A 20,627-nucleotide genomic window follows, 5' to 3' on the forward strand; every position below is an offset into this window, starting at 1 on the left:
TGTTCCTCGACTGGCTCTTGATTTGGGCAAGTTTTGCACAACAGATGCTTAAGAATCAAGATTACTTGAGCCAGATATACTCTGTCCATACACTCCAAAGGGCCTGTCAGCTCTGAGCCCTGTGCATGAAACGTAATCACCCCTACCTCTTGCAGTTGGCTTTTTGACATTGCAAAGTAGCAATTACAAGGGTTCAGCTCAGACAGCCCTTTAGGAAGGCTAGCAAGTGTGACTAAGCACAGCTGCAGTGGTGAAAGGCTGCCCTGCATAAGGCAGAAGGCCTGCCCAGTGAGTGCAGCATTGTCACACAGATGGGCTAATGCCTTTTTTTTTTTAAGAACCTATCAGGCTGTCTTAATTGTGCAGCTAAGGAGCAGTACCTGCTTTTGTTAGATGCCAGTCGTTTTCATCACGTTCTCCCCTTCAAAAGTATGACTCTCATGTCAGTTAGTTACTGAGCCTTGTCAGCTACTGTTACTAACACACTATTGCAGGCTTTTTTGCAACAGCTTACTCCTAGGAGTGCTGTCCTGAGCTTCCTGCAGGCACCTGTTTTTCCATCTCCTTGTGAGCTGACCCAGGCCTGTTCTTCCTCCATCTGAAGGGCTCATGTTGTACCTCTGCCCTGTGAGCATACAGCTCAGCCCAAGCATTTGGAAGCACGCCCCAGCTTTGGTGGTAGATGTTTGCACACAGCCTGAGATGCCTCCTGCTGCCTCAGAATAACCACAGTTACACACCTCTTGCCTATTTATACAATAAGCATTAAGGTTACACTTTATTTACAAGTTTTGAAAAATGTACAGTTTCTTACATGGGTTACTTGTGCAAAGTTATACTTCTTAACTAACAGACCAATGTGCACACAAAAGACACTGGAACATTGGACAACACAACTGTAGGTTTCATCCCACACTGCTGCTTTAGGAACTGTATCCAAATGTACAAACTTAGCCGTACAAAAAAGTGAGTCTGGACTTAACAACTGTTTTCTCAGAGTTGAAAAAATACTTTGATAAAATTGAAGAGAAACTAACTCAAGCATGCAGCAGTAGCTCACATAAACCACAGTAAACTACAAAGATTGGGAACTGCAGAGACTGAAGTGCCTACCCCATACTTTATTCAAACTTTCCTCGAGGCAAAGCTGGATACCCAGTAACTTATCTTTCTCAGGTAAAGATAAGGGGAGGGAAGAAGACACTAAAAGGAGAATAATTCCACCTCTGGAACGCTTCAGGTTTTACCCCTTCCTTAATACGGAAGGGCTGTAACTCAAGAGTACCGCAGCTCTATCTGCTGTTGTCCACTAACACCTCAGTAACAGGACTACAGGACGTCAGTGGAGCAGTCTCCATGGGCATGTCCCTTAACACACTACTTTACTTTAAAAAAAACAACAAAGAGGTTTTAATTCTCACCCCAAGTAAAGATCAAAGTACCACACCTGAAGCGATTTATGTATATCTGTACATAAATCTCCCCTGTGAAGTGTAGAAGTGACTGGCGTTCTTACAAACTAGTTAAGAGCTGGGAAACCAATGCAAATGAAGAAAAAAACATCTTCACTCAGTACTCAGAAATGCAGTGGGGTCTAAACCAATAGTAAACGACCAGCCTGGACAGATCAGCACTTTAGTAATATCAGTTAAAAAATGTGTATGTATATAAACATCCCTTTTGTCAAGCTACACATAAGCATCACTGTGTATAACACAATTACAATTAAAAGCTTAGTGTACACTACAGAAATGCACAATACTGCCCTAAGACTGGAGAGGGACCACAGAAAATGAATTCAGCGTCAGTAATTCTTTTGCAAGTAACCCAAGTACAGTACATTTGACTTCAAAGTGGGTGCTTTATTATGTCCAAGGAGAAGAAGCTTCAGCAAGGGAGGGTGGCAACGGCACAACAGCTATTCTGCTTTCAAAGTAAATGCAGTGATGCTAGGATGAAGATGACTCAGACACTTCATATACTTTCCTCATCACCAGAGTGTTCATTTGCATCATCCTGGGTCAACAATCACGCCAACTCTGTTCTACTATTGCAGAAACCCGTTTTTCATATTCCCGCTTGTTCTCTTGGTATAGTTGAGCTGCCTGGCTGTTTGCTGGACTGTTGGGATTTGGCTCATCCAACAGAGACTGCACAAAAAGAAAAAAGATGCTCAGACACGTGGATGTACACCATTCCTGCAATGTATTCCCTAAACTACCCGTGTTAGTAAGGGGGCAGAAGTTCATCCAGATAAGGGCAGGGCGCCCTGCGTTGCCCCAGCTGTAAGTTACTGCAAGCTTTCAGCTGTGCAATCCAGAGCTGGCACCTCCAGCAACCTCTGTGCAGCTCTAAGGCTGGTTAAGTTACACACAGTAAGTATTCACACTTAAAAATATATCAACAGTTAGCTCCTTTACTGGCTCTGAGGAGCCAACAGTGCTTTTCCTGAGTTGTTTTTATTTTTATTTTTTTAAAAAAAGAAAGCATCCTAATTTCATTCTGCCTTTTCATGCAGAGATCTTTTTTACCTGTATGGATGTTAAGATGGAAGAGACATCGTAAGTAGGACTCCAACGATTCTGAAGAATATCCAGACATATACTACCATCTGCATAGACTAGAAAAGGTTCAAGAAGAATGGCTTAAAACAAGTTGTACAGCTGCTCAGTTTTTCCTAGTATTGTCTGATCCTGAAAACCCATACACTGACAAACAGGACAGAAGCCAGAACTGTGTGGCAGACTGAACTCCAACAGACAGGCCTGCATGTAGGAGATGAAGCTTGTCACTGGCAGCTGCCTCAAGCATTCAAGCTCAAACCCTGCTTATTCTTCAATGCCAAGCTTCTCTGTGACACTGCAGCCACCGCTATGGAAAGATGAAACCACCGAGAGATTGAAGGCAAAAATGTTAAGCTTTCCACATGTGATCCAAATAAGGAGCACTAAAAAAAAGAGCTGTTTACATACAAGGTTTCCCCAGCATATATCCACAGCACCAATGCCTAGTCTCATGACAGCTGTACAAAACCTTCCCTCAGTGCACTGTGCCCACGCAGGCTTACTTGCTATGTGTATGCAGCTTACTTAGCTATCTATACCTGATAAGGTGCAGGTGTGCATGAAGCTAGTATTCCTCTGAGAAAAGGAACCAAGGGAAGGGACTGATTCAGTGATTTACTGGCTGTAGTTGGAAACCAGTAGTGCATTTCAAGGTATAGCATTCATACAGGCCCCCAGTTGTATGAAAAATAATGACAGAAGACAACTGCAATCACAAGTGTAATTATGTACATGTATGTACAGAGAACAGCAAATAACTTGAAAAGTTCAAGTTCTCTCTTCTGTCACATGTATCAGCAGACAGCCAAAAGAGGAGCCTTGCAAAACAGTGCTGCACCACCTGCAGGCTAGGAAGCATCTTCTACTCATCTCAAGACTGAGCACAGCTCACACAGTCACTGACACAGAAGCACACTGGAACTGTGCTTATTAGATAGTGGAAACTCTTATAATAAAAGCCTACTTCTACAGCACTTACAGAAAGCTAAATTAAATGTACTGTGTGAATACTTACCATTTGGATGAAACATTTTAGAGACAAATCTAACAGTAGGTGGCTTATTTGGATATTCTTCTGTGAACTCTATTGTAAGTTTGAATGTTCCTGGAGTTGAAAGAGAAATACATTAGCTTTATTTGGAACAGATTTACATGAGATGACCAAGAAGCATTCCTATATAGTCATCAACTGATAGAACTGTGTTTGTAAATCCATTGCTGGGCACGGAATGCAGACTGCTGAGTCCTACCCTGGTACTTCTCTCTGCTATGACAGTCCCTCCTGCCAATGCTAAAAGGTGCTTAGATTCAAAGGATTATTTTTTTTAATCAGGTAATGAGATCACAGTGTTAAGCAAGCAGTATTGCAAGCAGCATTCTTACTAGACATTCTAAACAACAATCTGGCCATTGACTTCAGGTTAGCTCCCCTTCTGCTGGGAATGGCTGCTGAAGTCCCAGCCCAACCAGTCTTAGCAGTGCACTAACCTGACTGATTTTAGCCCTTCTCTCCAGGCTGTGGCAATCTGACAATCAGCAGTCTGACACATAAGCAGCCCAAACATGGGTGTGAAGGACTGAGCACTGCTAGTGACCTCTTCACTCTGCCACCATAGTGCAGATGCTGGGATATGAAGTGCCTATGCAGCCCAGGAACACCCGAAGCACCTTTGTACAAACACAGCTCTCCTGTAGGAGGAGCACAGCAGACCCTACACTAACAGCCAGGCAAGCTGCTCAGCACATGTACCACCTGGCTTTGAAGAGGTGGTCTGACACCATCAGGGACAGCGTCCCTGCCCCCACTCAATGCCCAAAAGAGAATTCAGGGGCTCAGACACAAAGCTCATCCTCGCTTCCTGCTGGGACTTTCCTGGCACTAACTGTGGCTGTTCCCTCATTTGTCTGGCAAGCATACCAACAGCTGGTAGCCAAAGAACACATTGTTGACCCCTTTTTACAGACCAGTACGGAACTGCAGGAATTACTGGGGATTCCTTCTTTGCAAGGCTGTAAACTATAACAAAGGTCATTGCTCTGATGTTCCAGTTTGCACACGAAGTCAGTATGGATGTCTGACAGCTTTCTGTGCAGCTCAAAGTGGAACAGTTTCTGTGCAGTGGGAAGTCTCAGCTGCCTAAAACAAGTTTTTGCCTGTTGGCTATTTTTATTAGCAGCCCAAAAACGTAAGAGCACAGAGCCAACAGCATGCCATCCTACTGGAAAGCAAAAGGAACAATAAGAACATTACAGTTTTCCAAACAAGAGAAGTCTGTGCATTAAGATCACTCAATGAAGTGGAAGCCTGCAATGAGGCTACTGAGTTTTTACTCTTGCTAATCCAGGGGCACAGAGACACATTTGAGACCAGCCTGAAAAACAGGCTAGAAAGTCTGTAACAAACCACCAGCTGCAGACATCCCTCAGACCTCCCTTCCTCACAAGGCACAACCCTGGTGATGGGAGAGCTTTAGAACCAACCAAACAAGGGAGGAACTCCCAAGTACTGTTTCCCAGCTCTGGTTTGCAGTACCCTCTTCAGGATGTACTGAAGCAGGCACTACTGTGGAAGACTGACCAAGCAAGCAGTAGGGTACAAATCAAGCTCAAACCTTCAAATAACGAAGTTCAGTAAATTTACTCAAGAAAATGAATGTTATTTTAGAACACCCACTGGAGCAAAAGGAGACAGATAAGATGGCCAAAGAACAAATCAAGGGCAGTCTGGTCTTAGAATCCATTTAAAACAACTACAAATGGGGAAGCCACCCGTCTCACTGGGGACAGGACAGCATTACTTTGAGTGCCAACCCGAGTCAGGACCCCAAGCAGCATTGGCTCTTTGAAAGAAGTCCTGCAGCATGCTCACTGCTGAGCTCTGTTAGCAGACAGGTCTAAGGACTCGGTGAACTGCAGCCCGGGGTCACTCACACAAATAGGACGGGTGTGACAACAACACACTGCTGGGACGAGTCCTTCATTGCCCACAGCATCACCAACCTTACAGCTTTCAACTCGCGATCCTTCCAACCTGTTCTTGACAGCCAAGTTTACAACAAAGGTTTTTGTATTCGCTGTCATCCTACAAATGCTGGGATCATCTTGCTCCCAGAACGTTCCCACGTCTGTTCTGCGCTTACCTCGTCCATCTGTTTCTCCTGCCTCAGCTCAGAGGAGCCTCCTCCAAGCCCCATGCCTGGCCCCGCAGTGCCCACAGCCCTGCCAAGCCTCCACATCAGCACCCATAATGCAGTGACAGCCCTGCCTCCCCCACCTGAGGATACTGACCCCGTATTCCTTTGGTAATGGACAAGCCATTCTGAGGGCATTGCTTTCTCTGTTCAAGCTGCCTGCACGATGACAGGAAGACAGGATACTGCAGTAGCTGTTACTTAACTCTCCTCACGCCAGGAATCCTGCGCTAACCACAGCATCAAAATTCAGCTTCAGAGAAACAGGTCTGTACAGCTTGGGGGAGCTTGGGTTTCCATCACAGGGGCAACATGACCAGTTCACATGCCACAAGCACAACAGATTCTAAGAAATATGGTAAAGGCAAAATAAACATCCTTGAGGTCCTGCTGCAGACATCTGCAACTCAATGCTTTCAAAGCAGGAAATGGAAGTTTTGCTGCTGATCTAAATTAGCAGTTGCTCACAGGCCAAGTCATCCTTCAGTTGAGAAGACACCTCGAATGTCTGGAGGTGGAAGGAAGGGAGGGTTGTTATCAGCATTTTGAACAGCACGTAAACATGCATTTGAGCTTAGGGCTTTCAGTTCAGGCAAAGCTATGAAAGCTCAGAAGCTGAGACTGAAAAAGGGACTCACCAGAACAAGGATGAAGAACAGCAGTTCCCACCATGCTGAAATTATTAAAGCTACAACAACTGACATTTTTCACAGCCTACTTTCACAACCTGAAGTCTTACAGCACTACCCAGGAGGGACAGAGACTAGAAACAACAATACAGAGGTGCACCAGTGTACCTTGGATCCACAAGAGCACGAACAAAACAAGCCCCAATAACAGCTCCACACTATAAATAAAAGTCGTCTTAATTTTAACTACATTGAGCTCAACTGCATCTGAACTGTGCTACCACCTGTTCTCTCACCAAAGGGAGAGAGCAGAGCAGGCACCAGCAGTGCCATATCTCTGGGCTCCACCCAGCATTTGTTATCTAGCACAACATAAAGTACGTCCCAGAGAAACAGTGACAAACATGATCTGCTTTCCTGAGAGTGCACTGTGAAAAACACTGCTAAGAAAACAGCAGTTCATCACCCACCAAGATTGTAAGATCAGCCAAAGCAATAGCCAGCAGTGTGCCCTTGTGGCCAAAAAGGCCAATGGCTTACTGGGGTGCATTAAAAAGAGCGCAGCCAGCAGGTCAAAGGAGGTGATCCTCCCCCTCTACTCTGCCCTGGTAAGACCTCATCTGGAGTACTGCGTCCAGTTCTGGGCTCCCCAGGACAAAAAAGACAGGGATCTCTTGGAAAGAGTCCAGCGGAGGGCCACGAAGATGGTGAAGGGCCTGGAGCATCTCTCCTATGAGGAAAGGCTGAGTGAACTGGGTCTGTTCAGCCTTGAGAAAAGGAGACTGAGAGGGGACCTGATCCAGGTCTATAAATATCTAAGGTGTGGGGGGCAGAATGGCGAGGCCGGACTCTTTTCAGTGGTGAGTGGAGACAGGACAAGGGGAAACGGCTGGAAACTGCAGCATAGGAAGTTCTGCACAAACATGCGCAAGAACTTCTTTACAGTGAGGTGACGGAGCACTGGAACAGGCTGCAGGGAGGTGGTGGAGTCTCCTTCTCTGGAGATGTTCAAGACCTGCCTGGATGCTGACCTGTGCGACCTACTGTAGGGAACCTGCTTTGGCAGGGGGGTTGGACTCGATGAGCTCTGGAGGTCCCTTCCAACCCCTACAATTCTGTGATTCTGTAATAGGACAGCAGTAGCATAGACAAGTGGACTACAGGCTGCTGCAAGAACAAGGTGCCGCAAGTTTTCAAGATAAAGGCACAATGCTACCCAAGCACAGACAAAAATCAAACCAGCACAGATCTCTAAAGCAGCCTCTAACCTTCTGCAACTAGGTGGAAATATATGGGAAAACAACCATTATGCTACCTGTTAAACTCACGCTGTACTGGAAGAGACTGACCACAGCAACAACCTGTGCTTTACCACACTGCAGGGAGAGCCTCTCTGCTCCCAGACAGCAGATTGCTGGGAGAAGCAGAGCAACAGGAGGCCAGGCAGCAGAAGCAACCCTCAGTGAAGTTTAAGGGAACCCTCAACCCTAAGCTTTCCTGTCTATTGCACAGAGGTTGGCCTAAATAACCTTTAAAGGTCTCTTCCAGCTCAAACAATTCTATAAGAAAGATAACAGAATGCATTTGGTCTACCAGCTTTATGTAGAGTGTTATGGAACACGGAAGCTCCAAACACTAGTGCTCTGAAAAGCTCCTCCAGCAGGATTCTTAACTAATCAATTAGAAGTATTAACTGTAGATTTTGGAGTTTTTAGGCCTGAAATACTTAAAATATATTAAATCCTCACAGAAAACATCTGGATTTTCAGATGCTCACCCAATGATAAACAAGCAGCTAGTCAAGAACGATATAAGAGTTGAGAAGTTTTGATTATATTTTTGGCATGAGTCACAGAGATCTAGGATTAATTACAGACTGCACCCGAAGTATCTTAAAAAATGTATCCTTGATTTCATTCGGACAGCATTTCACATCTAACAAGGTCTCACAGTGATGCTGAAGTGTTCACAACATCAGTAAGGCTGTAAGAGGCATCGAGGCCAAACTGAAGCTGCCTAGAGAAGGCCTGGGTCAGAGTCTGTGGAGGCAGCTGTAGAAACTAAAAGCTGCTTTCAACGTTTAACCCTGGGTACCACCGACAGCAGCTGAGCAGAACAGATGCCAACACAGAATTCCATTCGCACGGGACTTATGGGCAAAGCACCGAAACGTCAGAAGGAACGTATCTCAAATGATGGCACTATGGCGCTGCACATATTGCTGTCCCCTCCTGAACACATCCCGGGGCACTGGGCCGTGCTGGACTCCCTCAAACCTCGCTCTCCCCCCCCCCGGCTCCCGTCCTGCTGCCGTGACGCCCACCCTCCACCCCGCAGCCACACTCACCGTCCTCGAACGGGGTTCCCTCGGGCCTGCGGGGGAAAGAAGCAGAGCACAGCGTTACGGAGGCGCCCGACCGGCCCCGCGCCCGCCCCCCGTCGCTCGGCACTCACCCGAAGATGACGGCATTCCACACCATGATGTTGTTCTCGGAGGGAGCCCCGCTCACCCCGGCCGGGGGATCCTCCTGCAGCCTGCGGGCACAGCAGTGCGGGCTCAGCGCGGCGCCCCCCCGATCCGCCCCTGCGCATTCGGCGTAGCCCGGGAGGAGAGCCGGACGCCGCTGCGCAAACGGCGTAACCCGCCGCGGGAGGCGCGGCCCGGCGCTACGCAATCGGCGGAGCGCGCCCTGCCCCGCCGCCATGTTGTGCGGCCCCCTCCGCGCCCGGCGGCCCGAGCCCCGCACCCTCTCGCCCCCCCGCTGCCCCTCCGCCGGCGGCCTCGGTACCTCTTGAAGTCTCGCATGAGGCGCCTACGGGCCGGAGTGGACATGGCGAGTCGGGGTTACGAATCACTCATACACCACCGGAGGGAGGACGGGGCGCCCGGGAACGGCGGCGAACTCCGACCGAGGCGGCGGCGATAGCGAACGGGAGCGGCCGCGGCCTCTACCTCTGAGGCGGGGGTGGGGCGAGACCCCGGGCCGCACCGATCCCTGCGCCTGCTACCGGGCGATCCCGGCACGTACCAACAACCGCGGGAGGGGGGGGAGGCGGAGCCGGATACCGCCGTGCTGCCGGCCCGGCCGCTCCCACCGCGGGAGGAGGGCGGGGGGCGGGGCCCGAGGCGCCGGGCCGTACCAACAGCAGCGGCGGACGGGGGGGGCGGCAGAGCCCGTGACGTCACGGGGAAGATGGAACCGCCTTCCCCAGCGGCGGCGCTGGTGGGCCGGGCCGTGAGGCGGGAACGTGGGCGGGCCCGGCGGGGGAGCTTCGGGGCGGGGCTGCGCGCCCGATCTGCGTGAGCACGGCGGCTCTGGGGGAAACGGCCTGCGCTGCGTGTGTAACGGAGCTCAAGAGCAAACAGCTTCTGTCTCTGCCGGTGGGGGTGTTAGGTGCGGCCCATCTTCCTCAGCTTCACCCTCACGCTTCATCTGCGGACGGGCTAAGGAGATCCCGGCCTGCCCGTGCCGCCGTTCCCGTTCCCCTCTCCCTCCGCACTGTGGGCAGTCCCGCCCACTCGGGCCACAGCTCAGAGCTGCCGGAAATCGTGCCGGGTCTACCGGAAGTAGTGCCGCATCTACCGGAGGTCTCGCGTAGACTACGCCTGCGCGCTGGCCTCAGAGCTCCCCGTCCCCCGCCGTCGCCATGCCGAAGGTGGTATCGCGCTCCGTCGTCTGCTCCGACACCCGCGACCGCGAGGAGTACGACGATGGCGAGAAACCGCTGCACGTCTACTACTGCCTGTGCGGGCAGATGGTGCTGGTGCTGGGTGAGCGGGGCGGCCGGGGGCGGCGGCCGGGGCCAGGGGAGGTGCGCGGGGCGGTGCCGCTATCCTGGTGGTCTCCTGCCCGCAGACTGCCAGCTGGAGAAGCTGCCCATGCGGCCGCGGGACCGCGCCCGGGTGATCGACGCCGCCAAGCACGCGCACAAGTTCTGCAACGCCGAGGAGGAGGAGACCGTCTTCCTGCGCAGGTTGGCGCGGAGCGGCCGGGCACGGGGGGACCCGCCGGGGTGGCTCGGCGTGGCCGTGACGTCTCCTGTCTCTCCCGCAGGCCCGAAGGCATAGAGCGGCAGTTCAGGAAGAAGTGTGGCAAGTGAGTGAGTGGTTTCCGTTGGTAACTGTTAGCTGGTCTGCTGACTACAAGAGCCTAGAACCCGGGGTTGCTCACGGCAGGATGGGCTTTTATTTCCAGGTGTGGATTACTGCTTTTCTACCAGCACCAACAGAAGAATGCTCCGGTGACTTTCATTGTTGATGGTGCTGTGGTCAAGTTTGGACAGGGCTTTGGGAAAACCAACATATATACTCAGAAGCAAGAACCTCCCAAAAAGGTAATCTGCTCTAGAAGTGAAAGGGCTGTCTCCCCTTTTCAACATGCTGTGAGTGAAATCACATATTAAGGAAGAAAGAAGAATGAAATGGACCTGCGAACCGTAACTTAGTTCTGGGTCTTCTCCCTCTTTGCCTTAAGTTTAGTACTGCAGAGGTTGCTGCATCTGGAAGTCCCAGCACAAAGAAAGCAAAAGAAATTTGGAAATGTGGACTTTGCCTTATTTTGAAGCTTAGTCACCTGAAAGCCTCCATTTGTGAATAGGTCAGATCAGTAATAGGTGTGGCAGTTCTCAAAATTTGGCCTGAAGTGTCAGTGAGTTTGATTCTGATAATCACATCGCTAATTCCAGAAACTGTTGAGGGTATTTCTTTGCCACCAGCTGAGTTTAGGTGATCTTAGTGACTTGCATGAGAAACCTTAAAAGCCTTGGAGGAGGAAATAACCCATAATCTCAAGACTTTTCCCAAGTTTTAACAAAATGCTTTGCTTCTTATCTAGGTGATGATGACCAAACGGACCAAAGACATGGGCAAGTTCAGCTCTGTTACTGTTTCCACAATCGATGAAGAAGAGGAGGAGATCGAAGCAGTGAGTTTTGTCTGCCCTTGGTGGCAGTCATGCCAGTGCTCAGAGCTGGCATCTCACTGTTTGGATGAGGTGTTGATGTTCAGGGTTTGCTATTGCAAAGCGATGCTGTTTGTGTTTCAGAGGGAGATTGCAGATTCCTATGCACAGAATGCAAAAGTGATTGAGAAACAGCTGGAACGCAAAGGAATGAGCAAAAGAAGGCTACAGGAGTTGGTGAGTGGTTTGTTTTTAGTGATGAACACAAGTCCATTAGAACTGTTAACTTTGCATCCAGGAGCTATTTGCACGTCTGAATGTAGAGAAGTCCTGGTAAGGTCATGGGTAACGAGCAGCTTTGGGAAGACTTCTTTTTTCTTTACAGGATGAATAGAGATGTTCCAGATTTATTGAATGTAAAACTGTACAGTTACCTACAGAACTAACTGAAGAGCAGACAGCAGAGCTTTTGCAGGGAGATTTGCACAGCCTGTTGTTCAGGGAACACAGACTGGGGGGACCATGCTGAGGCTCAGCCAGTCGGAGCATCTCTAATGCTGTGCTGCCAAGCATGCTGGACAGAGCAGGTCCTTACCTTGAGGTGTCAGGGCAGGCCAACAGTTACCAGCACAAAAGTGTCCTGAAGAATTAGCAGCAAGAACATCACAGCTGATCTTACCTGTTGTGGCAGGAGAGTAGTAGATGGAGGGGAGAAAAGTGTGCAGCTTCCATCTCAGGATGGGGGCCTACAGGACAGCTGGGGAGGGACTTTTTATAAGGGTAGGTTGCAGCAGGGCAAGGGAAAGTGGTTTTAAACTGGAAGAGTGTAGATTTAGACTAGGTATTAGGAAGAAGTTCTTTACTATGAGAGTAGTGAGACACTGGAACAGGTTGCCCAGAGGCTGTGGATGCCCCATGCCTGGAAGCATTCAAGGCCAGGCTGGATGGGGCTGCGAGCAGCCTGCTGTCGTGGGAGCTGTCCCTGCCTATAGCAGGGGGTTGGAACGAGATGATCTTAAAGGTTCCTTCAAAGCCAAACCAGTCTGTGATTCTATGAAATGGTCACCTGTGCAGTTAGACTTGGACATCTTATGACTTTAAAGGCAGTCCCCTTGTACTGTAGGGGAGGAGGGAGTCAGTAAAGAACTGAGTTACTCTTGTTTCTGGTGTGAGAAGCTTGTGATGTTAGGATAAGAAAGACACAACTCACTGGAGCACTGAAAGGAAATGTTCTCAGATACCATGTCATAATTTTCTTAGGCTGAGTTGGAAGCCAAGAAAGCCAAGATGAAAGGAACACTGATTGATAACCAGTTCAAATGAAGCACTCCACATCTGCTGTGTCTTTGGAGACAAATGAAGCGACCAGAAACTATGCAGGTCTATCAGCAAAGACAGCATTCAACAAGCTTGGAAGATGACTCTCCGGTGTAGTTGGTACTCTGCTATGAATTTCAGTACTTGGAACAGCACTAGAAACCTTGTGGAAACTGAATCTCTACACAATGGCAAGCTGTTGCAGCCAGAAAATCTTTGCTGGGTGCCTTTGTGAGTTCAGTGCACTTTTAAGTACTTGTCTTTTCATTTTGATGGTTTTGAAACGTGTAAGAAACCCATAAATGTATTAGACAGGTCAACTGTGTAGCAAAATCATTACAAAAGTGAGCTTTGTTCACTGGGATAATTCAAAATGCATCCAAAACATGCAGCATTCTTAGAGGCGTGCCGTTTCAGGGCAGGCTGGAATGGCTCAGGAGGTTTGGGGCTACGAGCAGCAGGCAGGCTGTTGCAGGTAACCAGTACATGCTTGGCCATGGCTCTCATTCTTAGCCACTGTTGAACACTGGAAAACTGCAGCTGTATGGAATTACACTGATGGCTACGGGAACATGAAATCCAGCCCTGTTTTATACTGCTGAAAACAAAACCTGCCAGAGTATTACACCTCCCAGGAGTATAAATGTGTTGCTGGAAAGTACTGATGTGACTGCTGATCACTTAAAGCAGAGTTCACTTGCATCTCTGAATTCACCAGCTGTTGGAACTGTAGAACACGAAGAAAAGTGTTTTCAATACATTGACACTTAGAGACTTGGACAAAGACAATGTTAAGAATGGCTGCATGAAATAACTTGTTTGGGAAACAGGTTTTTTTTAATCTTATGTGATGTGATAACAGTGGTCCCTAGCCTGTGTCACTGTTACTTGGGATTAAATGCCATTTAGTGGATCTGAACTAAAATACTTTTCCTGGGGTGTTCTTACTCTCCTGCATATGACAACATGGCAGCTAAGCAATATACAAAATGCTTCATTTCACACAGTTCTTACAAAAGATTCTTTATAATCAGTATAGGTTTTCCATCTGACTTGATAACCTTAAATGGGAAAACTTGGGTCTGCTTAGATTAAGGATGCATACCTCTTTCCTTGGGAAGATAGGATGGGAAGGTGAGAAAGAGCTGCTGCAGAGCAGGCAGCCTGGATGGGGTCAGCTCTGGAAGGCAGGGGCCTGCGTGCTGATTTAATGCCAGGTGGGGTAAGCACATATTCAAGTTAACTTGAGCAGTGCTGACCTTATTCAGTGCTGATCTTCAGCTAATCCAAAGTCTATTTCTAGAGCAATCATAAGGCAGTGGATGTGTAATAATTGGGAAGGGGATGAGAGGGTGCAGCCTTACCCAGAACATTGGAGCTGCCCAAGCCCTAAAGAACGTGAAGCTGGTCTCCCTCGGCCAAGGAAATGTTTTTCCAGGACCCAGAGAAAGGGCAGAAGAAAGATTTCATTCTTACATGAAGTGCTGCTGAATTCATCTGCCTGCTCTCTTGGAACTAGGTTTACTTTATGGCTAGCACCTGTACTTTAATGTCTTTATAAATCCAATTTTTTTTCCAAGTAGGAGCCAGAGATGGATGCTAGCACTGAAATTTGAAAATCAGTGTTGAACAGTGTGAAGTCTTCTGGGATGCAAACTTCACTGTCTGCAGTTGTCATAAACGATGAGGTGTGGCTCTGCTTCGAGACAGTCCAAGAACAAAAGCCACTGCAGACCAGTGTTATTTGTGCACCTTCCTGCAGAATCACAGGAGCTGACTGCTCGAGTGTGTTGCTGGCTTGGGTACCAACTGTTAACCCTGGGTTCTGCCTAGACCTATAGCTGGGGTGTGAGTTGGTCAGGTTGGGAGTGGAGAACTGCCAGTGGAAGTGGGGCTGCCAAAGCCAGGTAAGCAGCAGGGAAAAAAAGCAGAAAAGAAAAGAAGAAAAGCCACCCTCTCCTAAGAACCTGTTAAATACAGTGGTTTTAAGTCTGGGGTTATGAGTCAGACAACAGTTCAGTAAAGTTCAGATTTGGGGTTAAGGCCAGGAGTGACAAAACACAGGACTTCAGCCAAAGTGTGAACAGGATCTGCTGGCAGGGCTGGGAAAGTCTGCAATTTGATGAGGCACAAATAAAACCTGGTGACCAGCGGCTCAGCGCAGGTTGTCCAGAGTAGCTATTAACGCTGTCATCGAGTTCTCCAGCTGCAAATCTCAAGCCTTAAAGGCAGTGTCAGCAGCACAACAAAAGTACTCTTTCTTTTTCACTTTTAAAATACCAGGCCGTGCACATCAGGTGTTTGTTGCCTTTTTGTAATGACAGCTGTGCCTCCCTCATCTCAGGACTCTCACAGACTCAAAAAGAGAACTGAGCATTCTGCCAACCTCACCGACTCTTTGATGCAGTAGTTACACAACATGTGGCTGGAACATCTACAGAACAGAGACTGACACGGTACGTTATTAAATGTGCATTTCTGAACGAGTCTAACTCCATCTAGGTCACAACGATTTAAATCAAGCTGAAGTTGCATTTCTAGAGCTAAATGAGCTAAAAGATGTTATCTGACAACAGCAACAGGAAGCAGGGGCTCCTACTTCAAGTCCTCAATTCAGAACAAAAAGCACCTTAGCAGACTAAATAGCTATTCTGTACAGTTTCTTACACCCAAGCAGTAAGCAGCAGTGTTGAGATCAGACAAAGGATGGATTTTGTGCTCCCGTGAAAGCTAGCCTTAGTTTTTATGTCTGTGTAAATATAGGTAGGTAACAGTGGTTTGTTTTGGTGGTGGTTGTTATTGTTTAGCTGAGCTTTTCTGTAAGAACTTGTCTGGATGTGGAGGTACTGCAAGGCAGCATGTGAATTAAAAATGGAGGAGCAAATCTGTTCCAAAAGTAATGTCACACGTGGCCAATTTCAACACTGATGTGTTTCATGGGTTTGTCTAGTCCAATTTCCCAGAGCCTTAGGAGCAACATGGTCTGAGTTGCCGTGTTGGAACAGTTCTGTGTGGAGTAATGCTGCCTTATTCCTTATGATGTGTGAAATAAAACCCCACAGTTTGTAAGCACTGAGCAGAGGCAGTAACCAGAATTGCTGGTGTTAATTGCAGCTGTACCCAGGAGCCGGGTCCCCTGCCACCACCCTGCATGCTGGGGTGCCAGGCTGCACTCTGAGCTTGCTGGCATTTTAAAACTGTGCACGTTGCTGGGTTTGAGCAGCAGCAGTGCCCACTGTGGGCATGCAGGGGTGGTGCATGCCAAGTGGGTGCTAAACATGGGCAGTGCCCTTCAGCATCCCCCACAGGAGGTAAAAGAGTAACTGGGGAGCCCAGCAAGCTGCAGTGAGTGCTGTTCAGCCCAGAGGCAGCCCCAGGGGCAGCTATGGGGCTGGGCACCACACAAAGCTCAGCCTCAGAGCCTGAAGGAGGCAAATTGTTCTGGAGCTATTAAAGTTTGCCTTGGGCTGTGTGGCAGCCAGTACACAGACAGCTTGCTATGACTCCCTGGACTGTTGCAATGGATATTTATAAATGCAACATACCTTTTTGGGGTGACAAGGCGAGTGGCTGTGTAACAGTGCTGGCAGATCAGCCTAAGCCCAGCTACATTCAGCTTCTGACATTGTTATCTGAGACCCATTGGGCTGCACTGGCAACCTCCAGCCCACTTGTGGCAGCCATCCCATTACCGAGGCCAGCCCTGCCACTATGTCACCAGGGCCTGGCCGCTGCTGTGCATACCAAACCTGATTTGCTCATCATATCTGCCCACAGCACACTTGCTTTGGGTGGATGCCGCGGTATTGATCTTCTCTGTGTGACCTAAAGCCACCTCTTCCCCTGCTCCTGTGACGCCTCTCCCTGTCCAGGACAAGCCACACGAGCTGCTGCCAGCCCTCTGCACCATGCAGCACCTGCCAGCTGCTAGCAAATATTTACCACCACCCTGTGGGCAGCCTGCCTATGTCAACAGCTCATCAGTCAGGATTTACAGCTGCCGGCAGGGGCTGAGAGGAAAGCAGCCTTGCAGGAGCTCAGCCACCACGAGCCATCAGCAAAGGGGAAGCAGAACAATATTTCTCACAGGAAAACATTGCTTATAAAGAGGATCCCTGCAAGAACAAGGATCTTGGCCCTCCCGTGACATGCTCCCGTGGGCAGCAGAAGCAGGGCCTGGCTTCCAGCCCACCTGCTGCCACCAGGAAAGGAAATGTTCCAAAAGATCCAGGGGGCTCAGCAACACTGAGCAATAACCTCAGCGAGCCCTTTGTTAATTAGCAAGGAGCTCCCCAGCCTGGCTGCCTGGTGGCCACTTCGGAAGGCGCAGCCCACCACAGCTCACAGGAAAGCTCAGCCTGTTTCCTTTCCCCTCAGGAGCTCAAGGACAGCTGGAAAGCAGCAGGCGAGGCTCTTGCAGACCTGCATCTCCACTGGCACACAGAGCCCTGCACCAACCAGTGCCACCGTCCTCGCACCCCAGCAGCACCCCACACACCCATTCACGCTGACCCAACCATGCTGACTGTGAGCAGCTGGTGCTGCACTTGTGCTCAGCAGCCCCAGTTCTATTTCAGCAACAAAAACTACTGCCCTTTGCCACACAAGTGTGTTTACCTGCCTCAGACAGTGGCTGAGATCCGTTTTGATGATTGGGATCAACCGCTTTGAGCAGGTCTGAGCAGCCAGAGGAGCAAAGAGCAGAGGCAGCATAGTCAGCCCAGTGCAGCCTCCACACTGAGCTGACAGCTGTGTTCTGGTGGCTTGCAGTACCCAAGGAGTCTGGACAAAAGCCAAGCCACACACATTCCTGAGTCTCACTGCGTTTTCCCCAAATTGCCCCAACAGTACAAAGGAATTTCCACCAAACTTGAGACTGGGAGAAGCTTAGCTTGATGGTAAGCAGGCAGTGGGCCTGCAGAGCTATCTCCCACCCAGGCAGGCCCAGCAGGTGCACAGGCATCATCTTTCTTCAACCCAGCAGCACAACACCTCCATGCAAGGACAGGTCTAGCTGGGGGCTTTGCAGAAAGAACAGCAATTACCCACACTTATTTTCTCTGGCTGGGTTTTAACATGTCCAAGTAGGGAGTTCAGTTTCTAAGCTAGAACACACGATGCTGGCTCTGCTTTTCCAGACTGCTGTGGATACTCCTTAATACATTCCTCTGTCTCCCAGAAGTTTAGTCCAATTGGGACAGTTGGTGCTTCGCAGGAAAAGGTTCTGGCACTTGGCATTTTGAAAAAGAGCTTTCATCATCCCCAAGTGGCAGACAGCCCCAAGGCAGGTCTGGTGGCACAAAGCTAGTGCATGCCCCTTAGTTACTACCGCACTCACTGCTGACCTCCTCCAGGAAGGAAACACTTTCTCAGCAGGCTGCACTGCATTCATGTACTGCAGCCCACAGTCAGTGCATCATGCAGGGAGGGCTTCATCTTCCCCTTCCACAATCACTGCACAGAGAGCCCCGGCCCCTCACACTGCAACTGCTACAAGAACAACCACAAGACGAGTAAAGCTGGCGTCAGATTTTTATTTCTTCGTACTCTTTAAACAGGAGTGACTGAAATAGAAACCATGTTTGAGTCCCAGCAGTGGGAATGATTTGATAAAGATGGGGCAGGAGGTTGTCCCTACCCCATGCCAACCTGTATAAATATCATCCGTTACTGTTAGTAACTAGACAGTTTTCATACAAGTCCATGAATGGTCATAGATAACATTACAACATGCCAGTTCAAAACAAGAAATAACTTATGTGTACTTCTTAATTTCGTCATACAGAACTAAGACAAAAGCACCACCCATTCCTCGGAGCACATTCGACCAGGCACCTTTGAAAAACGCCTTGGAGCCCTCGTCCCGGGCGATCTTCCGCCAGCAGTCAATAGTGCCAGAGTACATTATGTCAGCTGTGGGAACAGACACTGTTAGACACCTGGTGCCTATGACCGCCAAAATCCAGATCAGAACCAACCTAGCATATCTGGCAGTTTTACAACCTCAAGCATCCATTTCTTGGCTTACTTTTAGAGGATGAGATTACCCTGTGGTCTCATCCACAAGGTCTGTGTTACCCTCAGGAGAGGCTGGATGGACCAGTTTGAGCAGAAAGCAGCTAATATTTGCTAGACACCAACACTTCCAGACCCAAAAGCTACTGCACAGTCAGCCAGGCTGTGCCTGCACTGAGGGACATCCCTTCTTAGCCCAGAGACATGAGTTTGCTTGCACCCTCGGGCAAGTTCTGCCATTCTACCTACTGAACAAACCCAACTTGCATGTTCCCCTTACAGGGATGCCACAGGCTCCAATCTGTTTGCCCCCTACCTGACATCTCTGTGAGCTGCAGGATTCGAGGGGACTGCAGAAGCAGAAGGCAGCATTTAAAGGCCCTGATGAAAGGCAGCACACTCCTGCCCCCAGCTCAGACCTGCTACCACATCTTGATTCAGGGATGCCCACCAGCTCCTAACACATGGAGGGAAGGAGCGACTTACTTCCTTTACGGCCGGACTGCATCATCATGCGGCGCCGAACTGTATCAAAGGGATAGGAGGTCAAACCGGCCACTGCAGTGACCGTCTGAGCAATCATCCAGCTGACCACGATGTGGGTGTTCTTTGGGTCAGGAAGCATTCCTGCAGGAGAGAGGTTCTGTGTGAGAGCAGCGGGCGAGCCGGCAGCACGCAAAGTGCAGGATGCGGGCCGGCACCTCCACGGGAGCACCGTGCCACCCCACCTACCCTTCGCGGTGTCGTAGATGCCGAAGTAGGCGGCTCTGTAGATGATGATGCCCTGGACAGACACGTTGAAGCCCTGGTACAGACCCCTGAGGCCATCCGAGCGGAAGATTTTCACCAGGCAGTCACCGAGGCCGCTGAACTCGCGGTCGGCCCCGGCTTTGCCCACGTCGGCTGCCAGGCGGGTTCTGGCGAAGTCGAGGGGGTACACGAAGCAGAGCGAGGTAGCGCCGGCAGCGCCGCCGGACGCCAGGTTCCCGGCGAAGTACCGCCAGAACTGGGTGCGCTTGTCCACGCCGCCCAGGAAGATCTGCTTGTACTTGTCCTTGAAGGCGAAGTTGAGCGCTTGGGTGGGGAAGTACCGGATCACGTTGGCCAGGTTGCCGCGCCAGAAGGAGAGGACGCCCTGCTCGCGCGGGATGCGCACCACGCAGTCGATGATGCCCTTGTACTGCTTGTCGGCGGCGATCTGCTTGCTCGCGTGCTGCACCTGCGAGGCCCGCAGCGCCGTCAGCGCCGCTCCGCGCGCCCGTCCGCCCCCCCACCGCCCCCCTCTCCTTGCGGCGACCTTGGAACGCCCGCCGCCCCCGTCCCGCCGCTCACCTGCAGCAGCAGCTTCACCCGCTCGATGGGGGCGACGGCAGTCTTAGAGATGGCGGCCGCCACCCCCCCGGCGAGGAAATCCTTGAGGAAGGACACGGCCGCGTCGGCCATGGCGGGAGGCGGCGAGGCGAGGCCGGGCGGAAGGAGAGGGGAGGCGGCGCTGCGGCAGCGAGGCGGGCGCGGGGCCGAAATGGCCGCCTTTTATAGGGGCGGCGGCGGACACGTGGGTGGGGGCGCGCCACGGCAACGCGCCGCCGCGTTCCGCCCGCCCATTGGCTGCGGGAGGGGGCGGGGCCGCCGCAGCGGGGCGGGGCTTCGGGCCGCCGAGCGGCGCAGGGGGGCGGGAGACGGGCCGGGAGCCCGCGAAAAGGCCGGGCCCGACGGCGACGGCCGCGGGCTGAGAGCCGTCCTCCGTGAGCTCCCGCCGCGTCAACGGCCGCGGCGCTGCTCCGCGTCACTCGGCCTCGGGCACGGCGGCGGGCCGGCAGGCAGACGCGCGCGCCGCCGCCGCACAGCACCCATGGCTTAGCCCAGGGCCGCTCCGTGACCTCGGTCCCCGTTGCCACATCACGTAACGTGCAGTGGAAGCAGGTTGGTTGAGTGCTCCGTGAAATAGTTTTGTTACCTTGCGGAGGGGTTTCTCACAGAATCACAGCACGACCTTAAAGCTCCCCCAGC

At 50.6% G+C, this 20,627-nt stretch overlaps 3 protein-coding genes across 3 annotated transcripts; 1 reads left to right on the forward strand and 2 right to left on the reverse strand.

Annotated features, from left to right (window-relative positions):
* Nucleotides 1–750: 750 nt before the first annotated feature.
* On the reverse strand, nt 751–9,420 carry UBE2A (ubiquitin conjugating enzyme E2 A). Its single transcript, XM_042876631.1, has 6 exons — nt 9,174–9,420; nt 8,839–8,919; nt 8,732–8,757; nt 3,580–3,669; nt 2,532–2,620; nt 751–2,150 (listed from the first exon to the last, which is right to left on the reverse strand). The coding sequence occupies exons 1-6, from the start codon at nt 9,215–9,217 to the stop codon at nt 2,022–2,024; spliced, it is 459 nt and encodes a 152-aa protein (XP_042732565.1). The 5' UTR covers nt 9,218–9,420; the 3' UTR covers nt 751–2,021.
* Nucleotides 9,421–9,666: 246 nt separating this feature from the next.
* Nucleotides 9,667–13,527, forward strand: STEEP1 (STING1 ER exit protein 1). Its single transcript, XM_042876757.1, has 7 exons — nt 9,667–10,156; nt 10,242–10,359; nt 10,440–10,481; nt 10,581–10,719; nt 11,220–11,309; nt 11,430–11,522; nt 12,546–13,527. Exons 1-7 carry the CDS (start codon nt 10,033–10,035, stop codon nt 12,606–12,608), a joined length of 669 nt encoding a protein of 222 aa, XP_042732691.1. The 5' UTR covers nt 9,667–10,032; the 3' UTR covers nt 12,609–13,527.
* A 4,595-nt stretch (nt 13,528–18,122) lies between these two features.
* On the reverse strand, nt 18,123–20,110 carry SLC25A5 (solute carrier family 25 member 5). Its single transcript, XM_042876514.1, has 4 exons — nt 19,950–20,110; nt 19,350–19,836; nt 19,104–19,244; nt 18,123–18,515 (listed from the first exon to the last, which is right to left on the reverse strand). Exons 1-4 carry the CDS (start codon nt 20,058–20,060, stop codon nt 18,358–18,360), a joined length of 897 nt encoding a protein of 298 aa, XP_042732448.1. The 5' UTR covers nt 20,061–20,110; the 3' UTR covers nt 18,123–18,357.
* Nucleotides 20,111–20,627: the final 517 nt, after the last annotated feature.

This window comes from Lagopus leucura, unplaced genomic scaffold (assembly GCF_019238085.1).
Source record: "Lagopus leucura isolate 7727_CA_CO unplaced genomic scaffold, USGS_WTPT01 Super-Scaffold_100016, whole genome shotgun sequence".
Classification (NCBI taxonomy): domain Eukaryota; kingdom Metazoa; phylum Chordata; class Aves; order Galliformes; family Phasianidae; genus Lagopus; species Lagopus leucura.

Bases quoted from the DNA above. Each gene is read 5' to 3' on its own strand.
- UBE2A (XM_042876631.1), bottom strand. From the start codon at position 9,217: ATGTCCACTCCGGCCCGTAGGCGCCTCATGCGAGACTTCAAGAG. The intron at 8,920-9,173 runs GTACCGAGGCCG...CTGTGCCCGCAG, and splicing joins CTCATGCGAGACTTCAAGAG to GCTGCAGGAGGATCCCCCGG. The intron at 8,758-8,838 runs GTGAGTGCCGAG...TTTCCCCCGCAG, and splicing joins TGGAATGCCGTCATCTTCGG to GCCCGAGGGAACCCCGTTCG.
- STEEP1 (XM_042876757.1), top strand. From the start codon at position 10,033: ATGCCGAAGGTGGTATCGCGCTCCGTCGTCTGCTCCGACACCCGCGAC. The intron at 10,360-10,439 runs GTTGGCGCGGAG...TCTCTCCCGCAG, and splicing joins GAGACCGTCTTCCTGCGCAG to GCCCGAAGGCATAGAGCGGC. The intron at 11,310-11,429 runs GTGAGTTTTGTC...TTTGTGTTTCAG, and splicing joins AAGAGGAGGAGATCGAAGCA to AGGGAGATTGCAGATTCCTA.
- SLC25A5 (XM_042876514.1), bottom strand. From the start codon at position 20,060: ATGGCCGACGCGGCCGTGTCCTTCCTCAAGGATTTCCTCGCCGGGGGG. The intron at 19,837-19,949 runs GTGAGCGGCGGG...CGGGCCTCGCAG, and splicing joins GGGTGAAGCTGCTGCTGCAG to GTGCAGCACGCGAGCAAGCA. The intron at 18,516-19,103 runs GTAAGTCGCTCC...CTGTTCCCACAG, and splicing joins GCAGTCCGGCCGTAAAGGAA to CTGACATAATGTACTCTGGC.